The 27845-nt window shown below is 34.4% G+C and overlaps 1 protein-coding gene across 1 annotated transcript; it reads right to left on the reverse strand.

Moving 5' to 3' along the window:
* Nucleotides 1-1026: 1026 nt before the first annotated feature.
* Nucleotides 1027-27845, reverse strand: LOC124362168 (mitochondrial 2-oxoglutarate/malate carrier protein-like). Its single transcript, XM_046816417.1, has 4 exons — nucleotides 27512-27845; nucleotides 14925-15161; nucleotides 3710-4114; nucleotides 1027-1452 (listed from the first exon to the last, which is right to left on the reverse strand). The coding sequence occupies exons 1-4, from the start codon at nucleotides 27571-27573 to the stop codon at nucleotides 1221-1223; spliced, it is 936 nt and encodes a 311-aa protein (XP_046672373.1). The 5' UTR covers nucleotides 27574-27845; the 3' UTR covers nucleotides 1027-1220.

A 27845-nucleotide genomic window follows, 5' to 3' on the forward strand; every position in this document is an offset into this window, starting at 1 on the left:
CTGAGTTGTAAGGTCTAATAAACCCTTTTTATATATTCTCATATCTATACTATTCACACTAGGCATATTTGCTAAAAGGACACTTTAGATTTGGCTGGCTATTGCGAAATTAAACAACATAGAAAAATAAACTTATTTTGAGTACTTAACAACACAAAATGCACTTTAACCCATTGCGGATCAACGACGTGAGGGTGACGCGGAGCGAGGCGTGGACCAAAAGCACAATGACGTGACCCTCACGCGGATGACGTGGTACGGATGACTCATTTGTTTTGAACGCTAATCGCTGTTATAAGTCTCGGAGATTATTTATAGTCCGTTTTCCTGGACTGGCTTCCTATCTTATCTCTGGTACCTGTCCACAAATACTCCCCTCGTTATCGGTCAATAACGTTTTTATTTGCGACAAATTGTTTCACTGAGTCGTACAGTCGTGGCGTTCGATTTTCCTTTGCCTCGTGTGCGTGTACGTAAATAAAAATGGGTGATAATTTACGATCATCTGAATTAGATAGACTATTATTAGAAAGTGGAAGTGATATCGATAGTGTTATTGAGGATGGAGACGATTCTATCACGCGTATAATTGTTTCCGTGACTATCACACCAAAATCCACTACTAAGACAAAGACAGTCTCAATATTTTGTAAATATTAGATTAGTTGTTTCTTGAATTGACAGTTTTATTAGAACATTTTTTTATTGTGTAAAACGTTTGATCCGTCCTACATCAAGCAGCTACAACACGCAAAAAACGTTAGTAAAAATGTTATGTACCTGTATTTTTACATTTGTTCTAGTATAATATACTTGTCTAATATGATCTGTATAATGTTTATATAACATAAATAACAACATAAACAAACAAAACATGTATAATTATATACGCTGGCCTAATTAGCGAGCGCGCTAAGCAGGCAGGTAGGCGTGCAAACACTGCGGGTGCTGCGTTGTAATACGGATTAATTCGTACTCTAAGGCCCGCGCGCGCGCGCCGTTTTCACGATCCGCAATGGGTTAAAGTACTGACTTATACTGGAAACTATCAATGGAAACAAAGCCGTTTGTGTACTTATATTGTTTATATAAAGTCATTAAACAAATGAATCAGTTTTACTGAACCAACAAAGCTTGTTTTAACGCGAAGTGAATAGTCAACCCAAACTCTAGTTAATACCAGACTTAATTTATTGTTGTTTACTATTTCTTGAGAGAAACTACAGTCCTGATCCCTTTCCGGAGGTGTCCCCGAGAACATACTTGTTGTAGGACGTGTTGAGCTGTTCCAAGAATATGAATGTGAGAACAGTGTGTGGCCCCAGCCTAGCGTAGTACGGGGTGAAGCCCTTCCACAGAGCAAAGAAGCCTTCGTTCTTGACCACCTTCGTCAAGACATCCACGGCTCCCGTATACTCAGGCTTGCCATTTATCATCTTCATGTTCTGGATCCTGGAATTATTGCATGACCTTTTAAATTATTCATTAACAAATAAACAGGTAACATTCTGTATAAGTGACGGTTTAATAATAAAGCCGAGAATTACTTATGTCTACATTCAGAAGGCTCAAATCTAGTGGATAGTGTGTTACATAAATGAGGATGAGAGGGAACAGGGTTATGTAACAGCATACATATGTAACAAGCATGTCGACTGGTATTCTGCCAATTTCAGCCTCAATATTGTTCCAAGGTGTTGTGACGGTTGATATACAGACTTCGACTTCAAGTAACCCCAAAGGAAAAAATCGCATGGGGCTAAGTATGGTGAGCGTGCCGGCCAGTTCACATCACCCCTCAAAGAGATAAGCCGTCCAGGAAACATTTGCCTCAAACAATTCATGGTAACCCTCGCTGTGTGTGCAGTGGTACCATCCTGTTGGAACCATGTATCCTCTAATTGCATTGCCTCAAGAGCCAGCTGAAAAAAATCCTGTATCATAGTCAAGTACCGTTCGGAGTTCACAGTTATGGCATGACGGTTATCCTGAAAAAAGTAAGGGCCAATGATGCCTACTCGTGATATGGCGCACCACACAGTGACGCGGTCCGAATGCAGAGGTCTCTGGTGGATTTCTCTGGGGTTTTTTTCACTCCAGTAGCGCATGTTTTGCTTGTTGACACACCCACTGAGGTGAAAATGTGCCTCATCAGAAAAAGAACACAATTGCGTCACGCGGTATAGTTGCAAGCATGTCTTCACAAGAAGTACGCCGTGTCAAATAGTCCCGTGCTGACAATTGATGGACCACTCACATTTTATACGGGTGAAATCTCAGGTCATCATGAAGAATCCTGGAGAATTCTTCCTGAAGAATCTCAGGTGGAGAGAACGTCTTGAAATGCCAAGAGCAAGTGATTGCTTCCAAGCAGGGCGTTTTGGAGATTGCAGTACTGCTGCTCTAACTCTATCAATGTTTTCCGGTGTTGTAATCCTTCTCTGAGGTCCCCTTCATACACATGACACATTCCCTGCTGTTCTGAATTTACAATTGATAGCCGACCAGGAACACGTCCACGTGGGGTAACAGCGAATCGTAAACGAAAAGCACGCTGCACTGCAATGATCGAGTGGGCATTTGAAAAATACGCTTCAACACAAAACGACCTCCTCTCGTGTCCACTGCATGATGGCAACTGGAACGCGGAGGAATACAAATCTCCCATCAACCACTATAAGCCACGCCCACTCTCCCCTCTCTTCGACCAACAGTGCCGCCACGGCCTGCAGTGCAAAAAAGCAAATTACCGCACTCCACCCTGTATATAATTTTAAGAAAAACTGATTTACAAATATTTGCTCCACAGCACACAAGTACTTTTTGTGAATCAATTTTCACTGAAATTAAATTAGGCTATTATCATATTTTTATAATTACTTAAAGCAAAATATCCACTACAGAGATCTTAAACACACTGTAAAGAATGTAACAAATGTATTTACAATCTTTGCACATCCTTATCCAATCTTTACCTACAAACCTTAATCACATTACAACAGCTAAACAAGAAACTAACATGTTTTTGCTTGAACATCACATACTTATACTGTGCTATGCAACAAAAAATATTAAAACATGTAATGCTTGTTTGGATCACAATACACAATTTTCTACACATTTAAACCACCCTACATTTGATTACTAAGTCAGCTGTATGAATAATTGTTATAATGTGTCTGTGTGACCAAAGAAAAAGAAACAAATTACAAAACTCCTGTATATTGATTACTTGGAACCAATAGAATATGACGATATAGTTAAATGACGGAATAATGTAGTACAATATATTGAATAAGAAGTATTGCCATTGTCAATGTCGCAATTTATTTATATATTATATCATGTTGACGCTACAGAGCTCAAGGTTAAATCAATATTTTTTGCATTTGTGTTGGTTTTGGGGATTCTTAAATGTATTTTTTAATTGAGTAAGTCTATTGCAACTCTTTGGTGCAGTTTATATTGTGAATAAATTTTAGTTAATTTATCACAATTGATCAAATTAATTAGATACAAGCCTAAATTTTAAAAAGCGTTTTTATTCTACTTGTAGAAGAACAAAAAAATATACCATAGAAGTAGTGTACATTTGAAACCGTATCAGTTAGTCAAAAGTTTGCCCTACCCTACTATTTCATGTAAGGCTGCAGCCATTTATAGGAGAGTTACATTATTTACACCAACATTTTGAAAACTCTAAACTAACCTTGTTTTGGCAATGTCGACAGGCATTGACGCAGCTGTGGTGATAAGGCCAGATATCATACTGCTGCAAAAATGGAGGAAGATGTTTTCTTTAAAGTAGCCGGTGGACATGAGCAATTGCTTCGCTTGTGAGTACGATGCCAGCTGAGCTGCGTTGACAACCATCGCTCGCCCCATCGTCGGGATGGCTCCACGCCACAACACAAGCAGTCCTTCCTCTTGCATGATACGTATCAGAGCGTTGAACACGTTGGAGTAGTTCCTACGCTGCTCCACTGGTAGTCTGCCATCTGCGGTCATACGCACCAGGGCGACCTCAGCAGGTGTACCCACGAATGCCCCACAAGCCCCTGCCACCATTCCTAGTCCTGCCTTTACTGCAAATCCAGGCGGAGTGCCATCAGATCTGAAATACAACTGGAGCAATGAGTATGAGTGTTAGGTCCTAAACATATTTTTACTGTATAGATAGCTTAAAGCTTTGTTTGGTCTTGTTATAAAGCTTATTTTTATTAGACATTTTTTATTTATTTTCTTCTCAAAGTTGCTTTAGTTGTCTGTTTCTATTTTTATAATTATTATTATTATTATTTACAAATTACACTATTAAAGTGAATCATGATTAGTATTAAATGTTAATACTATTTAAAGTTTTTTCCAATTGCTCCAAGAGTCTTCAATTAATCATGACTGTTTTAATTTTTTTTTTTTTTTTTTTTTTGTGTTCAGTGGTGTAAAGTAGATGTTGGACTTTCGATCTGAGTTTGAGATAGTGCAGGTTCAAATCTCATCTGTGACTGTAGCACTTTTTCCAACAAATAAGTAAATATACTTTTATCACAGAATATACACTCAAGGTTATGCAACAAAAATCCATCTAGACTTGCAGATGTTTATTTCTGATTAAATATTTTCAAGTCTAGATGGATTTGTGTTGTACACATAAACATTATAAAAATGGGTTATTCAATTTTATTTGGTAATGAATCTTTACAAGAATTATAAACACAGTTAATTTTACAACATTATAATTCAAACTTATATTTTGTGAGTTGAATAATATGTATTATATTTTTTATTCCTATTTCTATGGACAGATTATATACAAGTTGATTCAAAAGTCATGCTTAGTTATTTTATTTCTTAAATTTACAAACATTTAATAAAATAAATTACAATTTAAAAACTCTTTACATAGAGGTGAGAAGCAGAGATGACCTACATTTCAAGGTAACATCATAAACCCAACACTGAATATTTCCTCAAATCAGAGCTCTATGACACTGTACTACTCCATTTATTGAGACACTTCCATATAGCAAATGAGCTATTGCAGTTTCATCTGCAGTAACTACGAGTCCTGGAGGATGACATACTGTGTGCCAGACCTATATTCTAGTTAACTTTTCAATTTGTCCATGAAAATTCTATTATATACAAAGTTTGTGAGTATAAATACACTTAAAGGTCACATTTTCAAACAAATTTCTTTAAATTTTGGATTGACCTACCTTTCTAATTTATTTTGAATTTTATTTATTGTATTTATTTGCATTACAAATCCGATAACATCAAGTAATGGATTTAAGTCAAAGGTTATTTAGTAATGAATTTGGAGATTTCCTTGAAGCAGACTCAGAAATTCGTCAAGGTTATACACTGGATTGTCTTGCACTGCTGTGTCGTTTTCTCCCTGCCAGACAGGCTATTGACTGGTGAATTAGATTCTTAACCCTCCAGCCGACAGTGCTAAAAACTGCTCGGCAGGTAGTTGTTTTGGCAAAAAGAAACATACAACATTTTAACAGTAAATAATGTGAAAATACACCATCACATTTCATTTTCTATAAATTTTTAGACATATACTTTTACTTCAAGTAGTGGCAATAATGATTTTTAGTGCCATTCATTTTAAATTTTCAAACACATTTTAAATATCTAGATAATTAGAATCAGTGAGATGTTTAAAAAATGTTTTAACAGATATACTGAAGAGTGATGAAAAATAAAAACATATTTGGGAGGTTTGAGAAAGATAAAAATACTATGTAGCAATAAATAAACCCTCAACAAACATTTTTGTTTACAAGTATCATTTTTGACAAATTAAAACTGTTACTACTGTTGAGATAAAAATCAAATCTGACGTCATATCTTAACTACTTCATCCAAAATACTTCTACAGTGTAGTTTTAAGTGTTTACTTTCAACTGAGGATTAATGTAATAAGATTCTATTATCATGGACTATCTTATCAATTACTCTTCAATACACAAGGGTGCTCAAAATTACAATTTTTAAGCAGAAACAAAGTTATTAGAATAAATATAAATTAGTTTAATCTACAATATTAATTTTTCACATTTTACCTAACTTAATCAAATATTTTATTACTTAGTTTCGGAACACTGGTTGATGGCACATGCTTACAAACTAATATTTGTAATAGTGTTATTTTTGTTTCTTAATTCGTTTTATACCGTATTATGCTCTGGTGCAAAATTAGTTTTCCAAGAAAGTTTGATTTCTGTATGCATATATGCTAAAAATCACTCAGATCTAAAAGCTAAATTGCTGAGCTGATTTTGTCCAAATTTTGGGATGAACATACAGTGTGTTTATACTCTTAAATAATTAGTATGTTTTCTGAATTTATTTATTTCATTTAAATTTTTATACTGATAAGAATCTGTAAAAAATACAAAATCTTTGTCCCAAAATAAGCTATTATTATTACCTCTTCTGATTCTAAAATTAATGTGCTATTAGATACTATTATCGATTACCTCAATAATGTACACTTTACGTATTCTCTATATTGGTTCTATTTGAGTTACCAATGTTATTTAGTTACATTTTCTGTTATTTACTGATTATTGCTATCATATGAAACTCATTTGAATTTAGTAAACTATTCAGGAATAAATTAACAATTTACTACACAGTGACAGTAAAATGAAGTCTAGTAATAGCAACTGTATTCAGTTAAGTTTGCTACAATGAGCAAACAAACCAAGCAGATAACATTACCACCAACCATAGTAAATTGTTTATTTCATGTTATAAGTTAATACTTTAAATTCCAAGTTGTAACATACTGGTATCACAGAGTACAAATTTCAAACGAGTTCGTGACAAATTGGAGGGCAGATACAAGCAAATCAATTCTTGCAATATAGTCTTGTCACTGATTACGACATCAAAGCACGTGCGAACGTAAAAATTAGTTATTTTAAATTAAACGACAAAAACATTAAAATAAGTAAATTCAAATAATTAAATTGTAACAGTTACAAAGGAAATTCATATTTTATGAACAGCATTAACGAGATATTAAAATTTAAACAGGCGTTTGGGTCCGAGATTGAAAGCGGAGGGATCTACTTCCGTTGTCCCTGGCTCTGGAGCAGCATCATTCTCTTTCCTTCATTGACTTTGTGTGTAGAAACATATCCCATTACAAGCAAACATAGATAGTAAAATTCGTTGCAAAATAATTTATTCATAGTTCTATTATGGTTAGTTGAGGTATGAGGTGCATTTGAAACAATATAATGGACAAATTTTCCAGTGAACACTCATAATTTGGATTAATTGTAAGAAGAAAATAGGTGGACTTGCACAACCACGTGTTAAACTAAATTAAATTGTTATCTAAAATTGAACAAGCGTTAATATACCAAGAGGCAAAACAAATAATACTAATGACTTTTGTGACATTGTGACATCCTACATATCTACCCCAACAAAGAGAGACTAAATTAAACCCAAAATTTAATCAAATTGTGACATTTCCTAACCGACATTAAATTGGCTACCAAAGTAAAGCTAGCCTGATCAACAACATGTTCTCATTTCATATTTATGAAACTGCACCAAATGACCACTAACAGGATGGCAACATGTCCATTCATATCACTGAATTCATACAAATAATGTAACAATGTGGAACATAATCGTTCACATACAGATGGCACAGACAACGTGGGGCAACAAAATCCCACACACAACCGTCACACTTCAAGTGGCTTCACCAATTTGAGGCCTCATTTCCGATCTTATTCGATTGTCGCAACCTATGTGGAGCGTCACAAGGGCATACACCCATCACGACAACACCGATCATATTCAAATCACTACAACAATGTGGGGCTAGACGGCGACAACCGATCACGTATAAAGTGTTTGGTATCAATAGTTTTATTGTAAAACCTTTCATTTTTTTTTAACACGTTCACGACGACGTGCGTCACCGGTGACACACGCTGCTTCGTTCAGAATGCCGGCGTGTGTCACCGGTGACGCACTCTATAGGTTACAACTGGGCGGAGTGTGGCACGGGTGACGCACTATCGCTATACGTTGTTATGATGAATTGTTAACTTACGCCAGGGTTTGAGGCCATGTTTTATGTTCAACGCCTATCATAATAATGTTTGTTTTAATAAATACGGTTAAAATAAAAGTTAGCATGGTGTTTTCTCATATATAAAGTGATTGTGGTTGGGAGGTAAAAATGTACGTAAAGTCTCAGTAGTATTAATAAAAATGTGTATTTAAAAATAACCAATCACACTGTTGACAAAACTATGAAGAAAACAACTACAACATTTTATGTTTGATATATAAAATTACATATGTTTCGCATTGTAACATTCAAGGCACATGGTAGGTTCATTTGGGCACCCACTGCAATAAGTTACAACCCGCTTAGAGTTTTTTCGTGCTTCTTTTGCTCCCCTTTCACTGCTCATTTTCTCGTAGCACGGCAGGCATCGTTTTCGTGATGATCGTGCTGGTCCTGGTCTCTGCAAAAATTTGTGGTTCTGTGATGGTCTCCTCCGAACAGGTTGCTGAGGTGCTGCGGCTGGTGCTATAAGTGACTTTACCAGTGATTCTCTGAAATGTAACATTTCTATTTTTTTCTGCCGATGTTCGTTGAATATTACATAAGCGTTGACCTAGTGATGGGAGAATCGAATACTTTAAAGAATCGAATACAGTGAATTCGAATTCACCCCTGTATTCGAATCCTTGTATTCGAATACTTTTGCTCAGCTGAGCGTTTCTAACAGACAGGTCTAGACCTGTCTTACTTCTTTCCCGCAATCTATTGTTCCTGGGTTATTTCATTTGTTTGTCACGAATTCACCACTGTATTCGAATATGTATTCGAATACTTTGGCTTTTGGTGCCTGGTATAAACAAGTCATACCCATGATATACGAACTTCAGAAGAAATAGCTTTGTTTACCTGCTACTTCAGTTCCATCTGAAAGACTATTTCCCACAGCAGGTCTTGTCACTAATTACCGTAGAAATAGACTGAAGCTAGAAAACCTCAATAATATTTTGATTTTACACAACAATATAAAATAAATATTCATATTTGTCTTTATTGCTTAGAACTGTAACTCTTAAATAATATGTATTTTTATATTTAATAATTATACAATTAATTATACATTTTTTCAAGTATTAAAATTTGTAATTATTTATTTAAATTATGAATCTCCCCTAAATTATTCTTTTCAAAGTCTCCATATATGTATTCATTTTAAACCTCATATGAATACGAATACAGCTCTTGGATATTTTATTTGAAAACTATTTGTCAGAATAAACGAATACTCCAGGTTTGAATTCAATTCTTCCAGAGAAATTGTATTCATTTCAAAAGTATTCGAATTCATTTTGATGTATTCGAATATGTGAATACTCTGGCTGTATTCGAATACTATTCGATTCTGTATTCGATTCTCCCATCACTACGTTGACCATACATGTACCCAACAGAAGCTCGATTGCTACCTTCTTGTACCATTTTTGTACTTTTTCTTAGAGACGTGTAGTATGCAGACATTTGGTCAGAATAATCTACACCTTTCTTTGCAGCATTATAAGCAAGTACAGCTGATGGTTTCCGTACTTCCTCACCTCTTCGGTTGCGCCTTCCTGTTGGTATAAAGTTATTGACATTTTCTGGACGAGTGCTCACCATCAGAACTCTTCGTTTGTCTTTCCAACTAATTACTTTAACCCCAAACTCATTCTCTTTCGCATGCACATTCCCTTTCCTCATTTTTTCAGCACACAACTCTTTGGGATTACCTCGTCGATATTGTCTCAGTGTTCCACATACATAGGTTTTCTTGCTTAGTAATTGTTCAGCAAGAGGAACACTGTTGTAGAAATTATCGCAAAATAAGGTACGGCCACTATTCAGCAAATCTTCCATCAAATGCATTACAACTTTTTGTGCATGACCAACGTTGGCCGTATCATCACTTTTTCCTGCATATACTTTGACTTTTTGTGTGTAGCCAGATGTTGTGCATATTTTATAAAGTTTTATTCCATATTTATGGGATTTTTGAGGGTTATACTGGCGGAAGATCAGTCTTCCCCTCCAAGGCACCATCGACTCGTCAATGACGACTTCTTCCCCAGGAACATATATGTTTTTGAACAAAGTGTTCAGTAAATTGGTTAGCTCCTTTATTTTAGAGAGCCTAGGTTCAACTGTATCAACAACATCATTGTTGTTAAAATGAAGGTACTTTAAAATACTCTCGAACCTGTCCCTGTTCATTGTATTTTTGATCAGGTCTTTTTTGTAAATATCTTTACATGACCAGTATAATCTCATGTGGGGTAAAGGACACATACCCATTATCATAACAATACCTAAGAACTGCCTTATTTGGTGTCTGTCAACTGGAAGCCAGTGACGCATCATAGACCTTCGGCTTACATCGTTATTGGTCAAAAACTGATCTGCAAACTTGTTTGTTTCCGTCACAATAAGGTCCAGTACATCGTTATTTAGAAACTGTTCAAAAACCAACATAGGATCAGAAACATCAACATTGAGCTGTAAGCCAGATATTCCAGTAAATGGAAACTGCCTAACAGTTTCTGTGCATTCTCCCCAAACTCTTACAATCTCAGTTTGTCGTTGAGGCCTATTATTGGGGTGATGATCATTTTGTAGATTATTTTCAGCATGTAAATTATTTACAATCTGGTGGGGGGGCTGAGGATTAGCTACAATGTCAATGTTTACAAGCTGTTGATTACTTACAGGTAGCGGGTTATCTTCCACATCACTCATATCACCTACAGATTCTGCCCTGCTGTCGTCAGAGCAGATAGACGAAGGTACATATTCGCTTCCTGAGTACTCAAAATCACTTAGTTCACTTATATCAAAATCGTCCAAAGCGTTCTCAATGTCACTGTCATCCATCTCCCAAGCTAAGATTCAAATTGCACAGTAACAACTAATATAAACAATATAAAACACCACAATAGTAGCACTGAGCTAATTGTGATAAACAGAACACAAGCTGTCGTGAAGACGTAAGAGAACAGAGCAGCCGCAAGCGAGTGACTAGGTTAGCTTGATGATTGCGCGGAAGAGAACAACAACAAGTAAAAACGCGGGAAAGTAGTGATGTGGCTCGCCACCCGCCAGCTGATCGTAGCATAGAGTAGGTTAGGTTCAGTAAAACAGTGTGTCACCGGTGACACACGACGCCCATTGAAGCGAAGGGCAATGTATAGGCGTCGTGTGCCACCGGTGACACACTGGTTTTAACTTACTCATATACATTCTATCATTGTTTTTCAACCTAAAATGCATTATTTATGCATTATAGAATGGTTTTATGGAAAACAACGTTTACGCCTATTTTGAAGATTTTGTGTTATATATGAATGCTCAATATGTAACAACACGTAAAATTGCCGTCGTCGTGAACGTGTTAATTTTGACAAATTTAGACTAATTTCATTTTTATTGATTATTTGAGTTTAAAAATTCATAAAGCCCTGTGCTTTCAACAATGAATTTTTCAAGTTTAGTTTGAAAATCGGTCCATTGTTTCAGACAGTATATTTTATAGCCTTACAATTAATCAGATAACAATTTTTAAATGTACAGAATTGTTTTAATCTGAATTGGGTATAGAATTCAAAATGTATATCCAGCCCAAAATTTTCTAATAACATGTCTTACATGTCACGGATTAATTAATAGAATATAAAATTCACTTCAACAGTCAATAAAATTCACTAATGTCACTCTTAATCTCGTCAATCATAGTACAGTGACGTCCTCCTAAAATGACCTCCAATAAAAGAAATTGAACGATATAAACATTTTTGATCCTCTTCAAGCATACATAATATTAATGTTCAAAATACCTCTATATTAAACATTATTTTAGTTGGCAACTGACCAACTTTTGACAATTTGAGAAGAGAAAATAAAACCTCTATTATATTACAATATGAATATTCATTGTACAAAACGAGTACATGAAAACCATCTTGGTAACGAGTTCCTCATGCTTTCAAATGCTTTTGTGAAGTAGTTATTGAAAAAATTGTATGGATTGTTGTTAATCAGAAGTGTGTCTCAACATTAAAACGGTAACTCCCGCTTCTTACTCTCCCCCTCCTCCAACTATCTGTCATGAGTCAGCATTGTTGTCTATGACGTTGATACACTTGACAGTTTGAGTGTTTTTATTAACTACAAATATGTTACGACAGACAAAACCATCTGGTGTTAAAAATGTTTGAAGAAAATCTGTAGACACTAGACATTGCCAAGAAATGTTATATTATTTCTTCCTCATTAGTCACATTCCTTAGGAATAAATAGAAATACAGACTTGAGGGTGGACTAACTTTACAAAAAGCCTAAGCAAGCTCAAATTATTTGTAAAATTACTTGTAGATATTTGTAATATGGAGTTTCTTATTCACCTTTAATAACGTTTATAGTATAGCTTTGTCATCACCCTCAAAATATAGTTCTAAGGCCAGACCCAGTAACATTGTATAATTTCTCAATCAGCCGATTTTTATGAATATTAAATGATCAATAATATATATTATTATCATTCAACGCAACATTTCAATGACATATGCTTAACTAGTGTCTATGACAATACCAAATTGAGCGAAGTCTACTAGGACTCTACCATATTGGGGGGAGTAAACTATTGGAATGAGAGGTAATGGCCATTATTTGGCGCAGTTGTGCCGGGATTTTCAACGCATTGAGTTCAAGGTCTCTCCGATTGTAAATTGTAAGCTTGTCTTTAATTGTAACATCATTTAAAATAATTGTTACGTGTTTTACAAATATATTATTTTATTTCTGTCAACCAAAGAAAGAGTTATTTTCTTACAACTCCTAAATTAACCTAGGCTAGTTATCGGTCATCATACCTAGCAAAATCTTTGAAAACTCTAAAATAAATATGTGGTGATAGGTTATAGATTGATCCCATTTAAAACCAATAACAAATCTAGTTTTTAAAAATATCCCAATATAACGAAATTTATCTTGAGATTGATCATAAACCATATACTTTATTAAAAATGTTATTGAGACATTTTAAGAGTGATACAGTTGTTACTGGTGAATTTTTCTTTTTAATGTGAGGTCTGTTACTGTGACCACATGTACAAGATTTACCCATGATCATATAACCAAAAATTGTTACAATGACACTTTGACACTTTTGTATTGTTACCGTGATGACATGAAAATTCACACTATGGCTCAGTGATCCCTACACAATCTAATAATAAAAATAGTTGAGTTAAATACATTAATTTTTCTCTCCTCTGTGTTAGATAGAGGGGTTAATGACCTAAAACGAATAGTAACTGGTTGTTGTAATAACTATGACACTAACAACCCAACTTAGATTCAGATTCTATAATATCTTTATGACATACAAAAGAGGCTTAGTTAACGAATTTAGGCTAAAGTGATTAAAATACAAGATGAGTTGGACTTCAAACAAGAACAAGAGGCCATTTCATTGACTGTCATCTCACACTGGGTTGTAGTCAATAGTTTATCCAATAGAATGAGGTCAATTACAGCTGACATGCCCATGGCTTTTAAGCTTGTCGTAAAGAAAAGTGGTGATTAGGTTAACTTAAAACTAAGGACTTCTAGTTCTTTTCCAACATTTTATACAGGATTATTTGGCTACTGTAATCTATATATGCTAAACTACAACACAAGTAAAGCATCTTGTACCACTTGTTTGTTAATTTATCTTATCTATTCTTTGTTTGTATTTGTATAATGATAAAATTTAGAAATATAGAAACGGACACTTAACAGTACTCATGAAATCTTAGCATTTGGTATAATTTTATAGTTCCAATGAAAGTTTTGAATTTAGCATTATTATTTACAGAATTCACTGTTGAAAATGTTATAAAAATATCCCTTCCAGCATAGAAGGAAACACATTTTAATTTCATGTAAAGCTTCTTAAAATTTATATTGAGCATACATTAATACATTTTATGGTTTAAAAGATGAATTCTTTCAACAGTCCTTGATACGATAATGACACACATCAATGCCTGAGCACTTGTTACATGGATTTTGGAAAGTCGAACCACTACAATCTTAAAACTTTACAACAAGTAATATTGAAAGAGTTTTAATATTAAAAATTGATTTAATTAATTAGCCGAGCATGAACAAAGATGAAATGAGTTATAGACAAAATTTTGCATGCAATTTCAGATAAGCTTTGTACACGATTTAAGGTCTGGCGTACTCCAACTTTGTTTTAAAAAACCAATTAAAATTTTCCATTTAAGCTTCAAAGTGGGCCTTAGCCAAGATTTATTTTGCATGAAATGAAACAATAAAAAAACCTACATCTTCAACTTTAATCACCACTCAAATAGATCACTTACTCATCCATCTGATCTATGTATAGTATAACCTTATTTATCCGGATCTCCGTGTTATCCGGGTCAGTGTTGCACGAAGATAAAATGCTGTAGCAATTTTATTTCAGTTTTAGCCATTTATGGTTTGCTAGATTATTAAAAGTGGTATTTAAACTAGATTTAAATCAAACGGTTCTTTAAAAAAAATTTTAATTTAGACTTTATACAAAAATGCTTTATATGAAATTACTGTGACCCAAATAACATCCTAAACTAGTACACCTTCCTAAATTCTCTGGTAATGAAGAAATAGTGAAATACACTAGTATGTCAAAAGAGAAAGGTTGTATTATGATTTGATGTAATTTATTTAATTTCCATACCCACCATAAAAATGAGTATTTTCACCCAGAAAACAAAAATACCTTGTTTTACACCATCACAACATTACTGTATTACAGGGAAAGTTAAAAAGTTGTGATTGATTGCATTACCCGGTTGCCTTGGAGAACAGGTACGTGTAGACTCCGAGCCGAGTGGTGGTGTAGGTTGCCTGCCGCAAGAGCCCAGCCGATAGGCCAGAGTATATTCCAACTACACCCTCTTTCTGAAGAATTCCACGGAAAGCATGGAAACTGGTTTTGTACTCCTTCTTGCCACCATCGGCTCCACTAAGCTGCATCCTATTTTTGACCAGATCCAAGGGCTGGACAAACAATGTTGCTGCCATACTGGAAAGGATATCAACATTAACCATTACCAAAAAGATGTTGCCAAAAACATTGGACATCTCACTAATATGAATTCTTCTTACACATTTTACACTATATTCCATGTAGTATCAAATTGTTATCATCTATCTTGGCTTCATTTTGCATTTTGTCAGTAGTAACTGACAAAATTGTAAGTTAAGAAATCGTATTTTTTTATTAAATAAAATACACATCTAGTGTAACATGTATGCTTTAAAATAATGTTCCAATGTATTTTTAAGACACTTTTTGACTTGAATTATATCAAAATGGTAACATTTGAATAGAATGGAATAGAATAGAATATATTTATTGTGTTACCAATAAATATTACATTGTATTGCAGTAGTCAACAATACCAATTTTTCATTGTATTTATCTTAAAAACTAAATCCATTCACTTGACTTTCCATACAGCTGCACCCAGGCACACATTCATGCACATACAAAGAAACAAAATTCAAAATTTGAGAGATCAACCGCAGGGATTGTAACACCGCCGCGAATATCAATCTCAAGTGTGCTCCATGAACTCGCCAACTGAGTAAAATACACAACACACCAGGTAGTGTTTAATTGGGTTTTTAATTTTGTTGGATTCGTTTCTAAATTTAGTGTTTCAGGGAGACTGTTAAGTTGAGCTCCCTGAAGGCACTTTGACATGACTCTCTGTTGTTCAATTTTGTGATGATTTTAACAGCTTTTTTTGCAGTCTGAATACTCTTTCCAAGTTTTATACAGCACAATTGGCCCACAGAGGAATTCTTTACAACAGGTGTGGAAACATTCATCCATAGTAAGCCATAATTAAAACATCAGACGTACAAAGCTTTGATAAATATCCACCATATTAAATAATACTACTTGTATTAATGCTACTTGCAGTATAATACTACAAGTACTTATATAGCTGATTTGTTTTACATAATCAAATTAAAATAGTATTTATAACAATACCTCCATTTTTATTTTTATTTACTCTGAGAACAAAATCCAATAGATGCATATTAATGCCTTGTAAGTGATATTACTTTAAAAAGTCTAAATGTAGAAGTACTGTTTCCCTTTCACTTTTCAAGAACACTTTTGGAGGCTAAATTGACCTTCATTTTATCCAAACACTTTCAGTGGTATTGTATTGAGACAAGGACAACAGAGAGGCTTTCACTAACACTCCCAACTACATAACAAACAGACAAAAAATAAGATGTCCGGATTTAACTAATAATATTTTGTTGTTAGTTTATTACCTGTAATAAAAGATTATTTATTTAACTTTTTTTGGTATTTTGCTGCTTAGATTGGACAATTTAATACATATTATCTCAAGAGGTTCTCTAGGAATGCATTTTAAAAAGTAGGTCAAATATTTCATCCTATTAAAGTACTGATCATCCATTACTTTATTTTAGATCATGCTGTTAGATATGGTCAATCACTGATTGATTCACTTTATGATTCATTAAATGACACTAACTATTGCCTGTTGTATGACACCTCAGTAATTCCTTTCTACATGTAGAACTTTTTTTAAATACAGATCCTAACCCTAAATCAAACCACTAAATCTTACAAGAAAGTGGCAAAAATCCTGATTCCCTGATCATGTTTCTTTTCAACATGTTCTTCTTTCATGCTTCTTTTAGCATGCAAGTGCAATGATTTATACTAAATGAATCTCATACTTTTAGGATTCAAAGTGAACACGAAAATTTAAATGAAAAATGCAGATTTGAGTTGAACACTTAATGATAATCTATTCCTTAATGTAAATATATACTGTAGTTATTTTTTGATAAATTTGTGATAGGCAGAGTTGTACTCAAATCTCTATCAATGTCGAGAATGATCATAATTTTACTCCATATAATTATAACTGATTATGTTAATAAGTCATGTTAATTTATCTAATCAGCTCATCTGTCTCTTCTAAAGATATACAATAACTATCAGTAATGAACATACTTAGTATAATTACTTTATTTTTATTTTTTAAGAGAGCTATAATTACATATATTTACAGTATCAAAACAATTTCGTCTACCATTTCTGTACTCAGAAGAGTTATTTTAAAGGGAGACATGAATACAATACAGTTATCTGCGGCTTCACACGCAATTTCGTAGGTTTTGTACCTGTATGAATTCTGGTTCAAATAAATTTTATTTACAACATCAATGTTGAGTTTGCCTTGTTGTCACAATCAAAAACATTTGTAAAGAAGTTTATATTTATAATTTACTCCATTGTAATTTACTTCATTCTTAGTATGTTTTGTTCCATTGATTTTGCCTTGTTTTCCGATCAAGAAAATATATATCACAGATCAGGAAGGCCTGCTTGTAGCAAAAGAAAACTAAGATGGGTTTTATACCAGTCTTTAAATATATAGTAAAAGTTAGATAGTAACTTTGTCTTGTATTTCTAATACTTAATATTTTATAAAAATGTACAGTTAAAGTACATTAACAATGAATGACACTATGCATTTGTTTCTTTATAAACTGGAAAATATTTGTAATATTTTAGAACATTCCGAGCTTTTATTGGTACATTAGTTCAAAAGCAGAGTCAAGCAAACTTTCATCTAGGATAGTCTAGTCGACTGCTCCAAAGGGTTTTCAGAGTAAAGTTCTGACCATCTTATCTTTTAAGACATTTTCTACGGTAGATAAGTATTTTCCTAATCGCTGAAACCTAAAATAGTGTGAAAAATAATGGTTACTCCCTGGAGAATTTACTCACTATAAATGTAAAAATTGAAAATAATAAACAGTTTTTACACAGAACAGTTGATTACGTTGAACAGGGTCTTTCAATTATTATTTCACAACTTAAAAGACCAAGATGGGATTTATTCTGCTTTAGCGACTAGTGGGGCGTAGCCCAGAGGGATTTTTAGAGGGCCTACATTGATCCCAGGGACCCTAAGAATGTTCATGCAATATTTCAGTACAATCATTCGAATAATTTACACGTGAAAGCAAAACAAAGACACTTTTACATTTATTATTATTAATTATTGAGATTTAACAAAAATATTTTCCAAGTGCAAAATAAATTGCACTATTTAAAAAGAGACTTCAATTAGTTTAAGTTATTCTTTAATTTATTACTACAATTCAATGAAGTAAAACTTAAAATAAATAACAACCTTTTTAAGCCTACCTTGATGAACTAACTCCCATTGATGGCTTAAAAGGTTACAATGTCAGTTTGAGCCACACATACAGACAGCACACATGTTAGTTTGTGTGCCACACATACTGTAGTCTGTAGACTGAAAGGCACTTAATACGGCGGTGATAATAACTTTGAATAAAATATCAAGAACAAGATCTGTCCTATGCTACAAGACTGCTTCAGGGAACAATTCCAATCAACAATTTTGAAAACCTACATATGCTCATGTATTGTTCGGATATTATTCCACAACATTTCTGTTTTGACTACTCTATCCAGATGATCAAACCAGAGCCAAGAAAGGTAACAGGGTGGTTCCTTTCATGAGAAGGAAGCACAGATCTGGTTGCACTGAGGAGACGTGAAGGGGTATGTTTTGGTGTTAAAGATCTAAATTTCTGATTATATGAGGCTCTGGGTTCCTTCCCCACCGCCTGTCAAGTGGGAATGTTTGCAATATATCTTTGTGTCTAGATTACCTCTTTCAGAGCCAACGTCCGTACGGTTCGGACACTTAGTTTTATTAAGATTTACAGGCTGCATGGTTAACAAAAATGCCTCATATCCGGATGTTACAATGTTCAACAGTTTCGCTTACGAGTGATGTATAGTTTGTATGTTTATGTTTCGTATTTTGGTAGGGCCTTAAGATAGCTCCGGTGATTCGGTCTATGTTTCCGACATTAGTTTTTTAAACATGCTGTTACTGAATTGCAAGTAAACTGAGACTAAATATACAATGTGGGTCTAATTACACATAGTATACAAAAATTAAACTAACTCACTACAATGTAATATTTAGAACGAAAGAATAATAAAATTATAGACTGGTTATTTCAAATTTTCACTAAACAAGACAATTATTGGGTACTACTTATTCCCTATCTACTATTTGTTATTAGGCTATACATACATATGTATTATAAATATAAAAAAGATAAAAGTCGACATTCAAAAGTGCTCACATGATCTGAGCTTGAATTTAGTATCTGGAGGGATGCATTTCTTTTTTCACCAAAGGCCTCTCTGATGGCCAGGGGCATTTCCGATAGATACTTTCCTGACCTCAGATCACATACCAGATCGTTCAATGTGATCTAACGTCAGGCAAATTGGACGATCTGAGGAGAGGAAAGTACCAATCGGAAATGGCCCCTGCCATCAGTGTGGGTTTCAGTGCCACTCTGCACTTCTGGCAAAAAAAGAAATGTATCCCTCAAGAAAGTACCCAAATTCAAGTTCAGATTACATTAACGCTTGTGAAGGTTATCTTTAACTTTGGTACTACTAGTAACATATTATGATAATCTAATCTAAACCTACTTATATCGTGTGAAACATTCCATAGTATAATATTGGCTGCAGTACAGTAAGCGGCCACCACAACAATCAAATCAATTATCAATTGGAAATATTTAAACTATCTAGTTTAAAAACATTTGACCCATAGATATTCATCAGTAATAAAATTAGCAGCTGTTTTTATTTTACAGACTAACAATATTCTTTGTTTGAAGGTTATTTTTGGCGATCGAAAGATTGTGAAGGAAACAGGATTTTTCCGGACATTTGCCATTGTTCAGTGAAGTCCCTCTGGTCAGTCGTAGGTGGTTAGTAGACGAATGAAGACTTATTGTGACCTGTATTCCGTAGTTCTGTTTTAATGATTAGTGTTTGTATAGTTTGTATTAAGTGCATGTTTATAGAGTTAGTGAAGTTGACAAACAACATGTAGGTTACAGTGATTCCTGACTTAGGCGTGCCACAACGCTTAGGTAAGATTTGTTTATTTTAACCTAGTTTGTAATTATGTATTAGGTTAGTTCTTTACCTGAAGAAGAGATCAGATTGCAGATCTCGAAACGTAGTGTTACTGATTTCTTGTTTCACTGAACGATGGCAAATGTCCGGAAAAATCCTGTTTCCTTCATAACAATATTATTTGATACGAAGACCTATAACGTAATTTGGTTGGACATTAATGTTCCAAATTAATTCACACAAAGTTAATTCATTTTTGTAAAAAAAAAGGTAATTTTACATATGTTTTTTTTATAAATATAATAAGTTAGAAGTTAAACCTCAAATTAAATGCCAGATCATCCAACATAATCTGACATTGGAGAAGTTGGACGATCTGGGACGTGATCTTAGGTCAGGAAGTGATGATCAGAATTCTCCCTGGCCATCGGTGCAGGGTTCTGTGGTGTCTTTGGCGCCATCCCGCACTTCTTACTAACAAAGAAAAACATCCCTCCAGATAGTACCCAAATTTCAAGCTCAGATCACCTGAACACTTGTAAAGGGTATCTTAAACTTTTGTACTACTGGTAACACATTAATAATAACCTAGACTAAAGATACTTACATCGCGTAATAACATTTCATTGTGTAATATTACCATTCCTAGCTCATTGTTTCCACGAAATCACATCAGGTGTTACTGGTTACTGAGTGACCATATACTAGAAAGACGTTACGTGAACACCAAATCTTTCAGCCCAGCTGGTACTGAAATAACAGGGTGTTGTTGGTAACACAATTCCGGTAATAGGTTACCACTGAATAACCCAGTTACTAACTCTAATACGTTATAAACTGACCATCTCTATTAGACACAAGTACAATGGAGATGTAGGCCTACATTTGTTAAAATATCATAAGGTGTCGGACATGTTTATCCTTCAAAATAGTGAAGGTTACATTATTTTGTTTGTTAAATTAAATAAATATACTTAGCCTAGATAGTTTTTTGTTCATCATGAAATTATTACTGAACTTTAAAAAAATGACTCCATGTTTTTTACTCATAATATCAATGATTTGATTGTCATGGTGGCCACTTATTATACTATAGTAATATTTCCATTCTTAGCCTCATTGCTTGCACAAAAATGCCGAGCAGCTGTTACTGGTTATTGAGTGTAATACCAGAAAGTCGTTATAAGAACACCAAATCATTCAGTCCAGCTGTTACTGAAAAACAGTGTTGCTGGTAACATGTTATCCTGATAATAGGTTACCACTGAATAACGTCTGTTACTTTTAAGATACAAAAACAGCAAAACTATACTGTAATTTGAAATATGGGTAGAGTACAATAAAAGGACCCGGTTTTTTATATCAATATTGTCAAATGATGTTTAAATTTTACACCCATCAATACAACAAATAGTAATTAATTTGAATAATAACTAAACCATCTGCACCAAATGTACATGCATTTTCATTCATATTCTTAACACAATTGGTTCTATAAGTGAGTATAGTTAACTTTAGAAACTAAAGGGTAGGGTACGATAAGTGGTTCCGGTTTTATACATCGATAATGTCAAACGATATTATAACTTTCAATATAAATTATCCGATACTGATTTTTGAATAATAACAATCTTGTATCAACTATAAACGTATTTTCTTTTATAGATAAAAATAGACAGTCGAAAGCTCATGGAGGACCGTGAAACGAAGTTTAAAAAGTGATATATCAGCCGACCTGCTTGCAGTCATCTCTATGAGTATTTGTGCAGAAGAGAAGTACGGATTTCTAGAGAAGAAGAGTCAACAACTTCTCGAAAACGGTTAATTATTGCTACACAGGAGAAAACATATAAATAATTACGTATATTTCTATTTCATAAATGAACATAAATGTTATCATTTCATTATTATTTATAAGACTTTACTATTTCCAGTTCTAATCGTTTGAGCTCATTTATCTATATATATAAAAATGAATGTTTGTATGTTTGTCCTTTATGGAATCGTGAACTATTGGACCGATCATGATGAAAAATTTGTACGTATGTATATGTATTTTTCCACGGAGAAGGTTTATAAGCTATGCCCATCCCTTTCCCGATTCAGGATTCCGCCCCACTGGTTACAGAAAATACCCATAAGAAATGCATTGCAGCAAACATATGTTAACGTCTTTTCAAATTTTTAATCAGCTGTTCTTTGTAAACATATATTACACTTATAGTTTTAAAGCATAGAGTAAGCTTAAGAGAAACGACAAATTTTGTTTAAACTGTTTTTGCAATCACTGTTAAACATAGACTTTACTATCCAGATAATACAATTCAAATTTGACGTAAAAATTCACCTTTAACTGCAATATTTATTTAATATAAACCATGCTCATGCTTGATCAGAAGAGTAATGCAGATATCATAATTACTATCTTACGTTGGCTACAAATATAAAGAATGTTATAAAATCAACCTTAGTTGTTTTTTTTGACAGAAGTATGGTTCTCAAAACTCCGTGTGTACATATTCTCTCGATCGAGACAACAAAGCAAGCTCAATCGTGGCATCGGAGATATAACTAATTTAATCTAAAATTTATTATAGTAAAAAAAAAAAAAATTTACTAAGTAATATAAGGACTTCGGTTCTTAAGATTTGCGTGCGAAGCCGTGGGTAACAGCTAGATAGAGGCAGGAATATGGTACATACCTTCATAATACGCCCAAGAGGCTCACGATGGAACGACTATCAATTATCTCAGCAATGTTTAGAATGTGATAGAAAAAGAATAAGTGAATATAGTGTACTGTTTTCAACGGGAAATTGCGTGCGAAGCCGCGGGCAACTTTTGCAAAAAATTATTGAAATGCGCAGCAAAGCGCGCCGGGCCCGCTAGTAATTTATAAGAGTATCACTATGTGCTAGTATTAGTTATTTTATTTAAAATTATGATTGTGATTAATGTACAGAGCTGTCGTATGGTGGCCAAAAACGGAGGCCAAGACGGTGGTAGCTCGTCTGGCGGGTATCCAAAGGATGGCCTACCTTGCTATCACTGGGGCTTTTCCTAGTGCGCCAGGCACTGGACTGTTGTCTTAACCTCGCCCCCCTGGACATTATCATTCAGGCTATGGCCAGGAGGAGTGCCTACTGTCTTCAGCAGATGGGACTCTGGTCGGGATGCAGCGGTGGGCACTGCAGAATTAGCACTGATACAGGAGGATGTTTTGCACATGATCTCTGATCAGATGCCACAAAAATTTTCCTTTGACAAACCCTTTAGGATTATTTTACCCTCAAGGGATGATTGGTCAGAGGGGAAGATACCTCTTCCACCAGCGGAGCTCGAATGGTTCACAGACGGCTCTAAAACAAAAAGCGGCACAGGCGCTGGAATTCTGGGAGTGCGACCATGTAGGGAGCTGGTGGTCCCTATGGGTCAGTATCCGACAGTCTTTCAAGCGGAGGTCGCAGTTATTATGGAATGTGCTCGTGAGAATCTTCGTCTGCGATATAGGGGCAAGACGATTAACATTTTCACGATTCACAGATGGCGCTGGATTCTTGCGTGATCAAATCCAAACTGGTTTGGGATTGCTATCAGGCCATTTCCTCCCTTACCAGAATCAACAATGTAACCGTTTGTTGGGGTCCTGGTCATGAGGGGATTCTTAGGGACGAAAGAGCTGATGCCCTGGCCAACCAGGGCTCAGCGACAATTATGACGGGCCCTCAACCGTTCTGCGGTGTTCCAAGGTGTGAATCCTCTAGGGCTGTCTCGAAATGGATTCGCGCGAAGCATGGGAGAAGGTGGAGGTTGCATCCGGGTTTGAGAGTGAGTAGAATGGTATTACAGTCACCTTCCTCCAAGGTGGCTTCGGACCTTCTCTCATTAAACAGATCAATGTCTTCTATGGTCATTGGTCTCATTACGGGGCATGGTCACCTGAGGAAGCATCTTCACAGAGTTGGCATCCTTCAGGAGGATCCGCTCTGTGGAAGGTGTAATGAGCAGGAGGAGACTGCTGAGCACCTGCTCTTTGATTGCCCTGCAATAGCAAGAGAGCGGTATGCCATCTTTGGTAGTTTGGACAGGGGTGGTAAATTTTCCCACGAGGACTTTATAGGTTGTTTTTGGGGGTTTGTTGAACTGCTGAAGTTGTAGACTGGTGGGCCTCATGGTGTGTTTCCGGGGTGCGCAAAAAGCCCTTGAGGCTTAAGTGCATGGCAGTAGGCCGCCCCAAGGGAAAAAAAAGCTATAGATACGTTGATATGATTTATAAACGCGTATTCGATAAATGAATATTAAATATCAATGATTGTACTAATCGATATAAAAAACCGAGTCCGCTTATCGTACTCTACCCAAACTAAATAATTATAAAAACTAACTATACAAAATAAGGGTAGGGTACCGGTTTTTTATATCGAAATTGGCAAACGATATTACTTAATCATAACCATCGATACTGATTCATTATTTTGAACAATTAACTTAAATAATCTATATCAACAGCTGTAAACACTTTCAAATAATACACCTAAGGTAATATTTCAATTTTACATAAGTAACATTTGATTATTAAGTAATTGTTACATTAACAGTTGGAGCGGCAAAATACGAGTTTCACGTTATTAATTTATTGGAATCGTCCTACAGAACAAAACAATATAAGGTTTGACGGGGTGGAAATAAGAAATAACGAAGTTCTAGAACATAAAAAATGGAACAACTGTTCAAGCGGGGAGCAATATTTCCATGTTCTACATCCACATCGGGCATCACGTGACCTTTTGTGACCATGATTCAATCTCATGATGACGTCATCGGATGCGGCGCCATCTTTGCAAGCGTAAATGAAAAATAATACTGAAATGAGCAGAATTTTGATCCAAATGAACAATGTTTTTCTTCAATTTCGAGCTACAAATTAATTAGTTGTTATCGAGTTGAAACGAGTGCCTCCGGCCATCAGCCCAGGCTCCGGCTGCCCTGCGCTGATGTCATCAAAAGAAAAACATTCCTCGAGATAGTACCTATCAGTAAAATATCAAATTCTAGTGCTGATCAGAATATAAATTGAATTGTAATGGAAAGGCAATCATGTACCATGTAAAAAACTTAATAAATCATGAATACCCCTAATATAAATATATAAATGGACATTAATAGAGAACACTTACCATTAGTGTGTTCCACAGAATGTACAGAAACTGAGTAATCTACTTTCGGTCGAAACGTAAACTCTTAACATGCCCGACAAAACACTCCGACACACCAATTCACTACGATTGGTCAAACTAGTGGATAGTTGATCCATGATCGTCACGCACGCACTCGATCCAAACTACAGTACACGAAATCTAGTGAAGCACTGACTTCTGCCCCAGAGCGCTCAGATGACAGATACGCTATCAATAATATTTACCGCAGATAATATTTACAAATATCCAGACACAGCACACAAACAGAACATTAAGAACTTAACTATTTATGTATAGGCTATACCCTGTAAAATCATGTCATTTGCACCCCCTAAAACCATATATATTTTTTTGTTCAGGAGGATGAGCAAAATACGTTGATAACGTCAAATTCATGATTTGCCAGGACGGCCTATAATCTTATAATTTCCGATTATTAAAAATGGCAGTAGTCAATTTTTAAAAAAACTACGCAGCATTGCTTTGAAAGATGATGACATGTTTTTCGTGGCTTCAACATGTTGGACTCGTACCGAAAAACCCATTATGTAAAATTTGTGGGAAAGAAACAACTGTAACTGTGAGAGGAGCAAATGTGGTCATCAGTTTTCCTAATTTTGGTTATAATAATTTGTTGTATTACTGTAAATATTAAATTCATATTTTAATTTAAAACATATGATTGTTATTGAGGACTATACATACTTTTATATCGATTGATAGTCTACGATTTGAGATGCGAATATTATGTATCGATGATTATATTCTTTGATATAAAAAACCGGGTCCGCTTATCGTACCCTACCCCAAAATAACAGTAAAAGATTTACTGTGTCTTTCTTGGTTTCAAGACGGTTAGGGTCCAATAAGCGGACCCGGTTTTTTATATCGAAGAATATAATCATCGATACCTAATATTCGATACCTAATATTCGCATATCGAATCATAGACTATCAATCGATATAAAAGTATCTATAGTCCTCAATAACAATCATATGTTTTAAATTAAAATATGGATTTAATATTTACAGTGATGAAACAAATTTATTATAAGCAAAATTAGGAAAACTGAAGACGACCATATTTCCTCCTCTCATAGTTACAGTTGTTTCTTTCCCACAAATTTCACATAATGGATTTTTCAGTACGAATCCAACATGTTGAAGCCACGTAAAACATGTCTTTCATCTTTCAAAGCAATGTCGTGTAGTTTTCGAATATTGACTGCCATTTTTAATAATCAAATGTTACTTAAATATGTAAAATTGAAATATTACCTTACATGTATTATTTGAAAGTGTTTACAGCTGTTCATATACATTATTTAAGTTAATTGTTAAAAATAATTAATCAGTATCGATTGATTATATCGATGGTTATGATAAGTAATATCGTTTGCCAATTTCGATATAAAAAACCGTGTCCGCTTATTGGACCCTACCCTTCAAGACGTTTGTTTTGTTCTTATGTTTTCTTTATTATTTAAATTTCATTTTTCCTATCACCTATCTTAGTTTTGATTAATCGTTATGGTCCCTTTATAATTTATGCCATTACGTAATTTTTTAAACTATTTCTATTAATTTGAAACATGTGACTTTAATTTAGTATTTCAGATACGTTGATATCGATTTAAAAACGGGTCCACTTATCGTACCCCACCCTGAAATACCTATAATGTAATTTTGTTTTGTAGTTATCTCAATATTTCGATAATCATGAATATCAATGATTTGATAATCATGAACACCAATGATTTTATAATCATGAATATCAATGAATCGATTGTTGGCCACTTATACTGAAGCCTATTTAGTTATACTATGTGTTTCATTCTTAACACTGTTATAATAGTAGCCCAAGCTTTGGTTGGGATTAAAACAATATTTTGAAAAATACACTACCAACAAGGCTTAAAAATGCTGCACCAATACAGGAAATCATGTGTAATTCTAGGGTTTAACCGTATTTATACCTAAGCTATGTAATTCTAAGGTTTAAATGGGTTTCATATTAGTTTAAAACTCATCAAAACAGGTCAGCAAACCTAAAAGTTCTTACTTTGATTAGGTCTAAAATCTGACATTTTCGAAATTATAACATGAAAATAATAATTAATTTAATCATTCAGATAAATTTAATATCACTGCTCTAACATAGGTAACATGAAAACTAAATGTACTTACCCAGAACATCCACCAAAAACAAATTTAATATAGTTTGGCATAGTTTTCTTTGGCTCAGACATGTTTATAAATTTATTTCAAATAAAGCAGACAAAAAATTTAAAACACGATACTTTACTTATATAGAATTGGTAATTAGGGAGATGATATGTTAAAATTCTTCTTAACACATAATAACTGCTAAGTTGAACTAAAATTTGTATAAAACTTGTTTCTTTAACCTTGATTTGACCAAATAAATTTAGAGGGAAAGGGACCCTGACACTACGCTTCAAGTTCAGTCTGATCCGTCAAATCAGTCTTATTCAAAACAACGTTCACTTTCTTGTGGTGT

The sequence above is a fragment of the Homalodisca vitripennis genome, chromosome 5 (assembly GCF_021130785.1).
Source record: "Homalodisca vitripennis isolate AUS2020 chromosome 5, UT_GWSS_2.1, whole genome shotgun sequence".
NCBI classification, from domain to species: Eukaryota; Metazoa; Arthropoda; class Insecta; order Hemiptera; family Cicadellidae; genus Homalodisca; species Homalodisca vitripennis.

Excerpts from the sequence above, each read along its gene's own strand:
- LOC124362168 (XM_046816417.1), bottom strand. The coding sequence starts at position 27,573 with ATGTCTGAGCCAAAGAAAACTATGCCAAACTATATTAAATTTGTTTTT. Across the intron at positions 15,162-27,511 it reads GTTTTTGGTGGATGTTCTGG|TATGGCAGCAACATTGTTTG; the intron begins GTAAGTACATTT and ends TATCCTTTCCAG. Across the intron at positions 1,453-3,709 it reads GTCGACATTGCCAAAACAAG|GATCCAGAACATGAAGATGA; the intron begins GTTAGTTTAGAG and ends CAATAATTCCAG.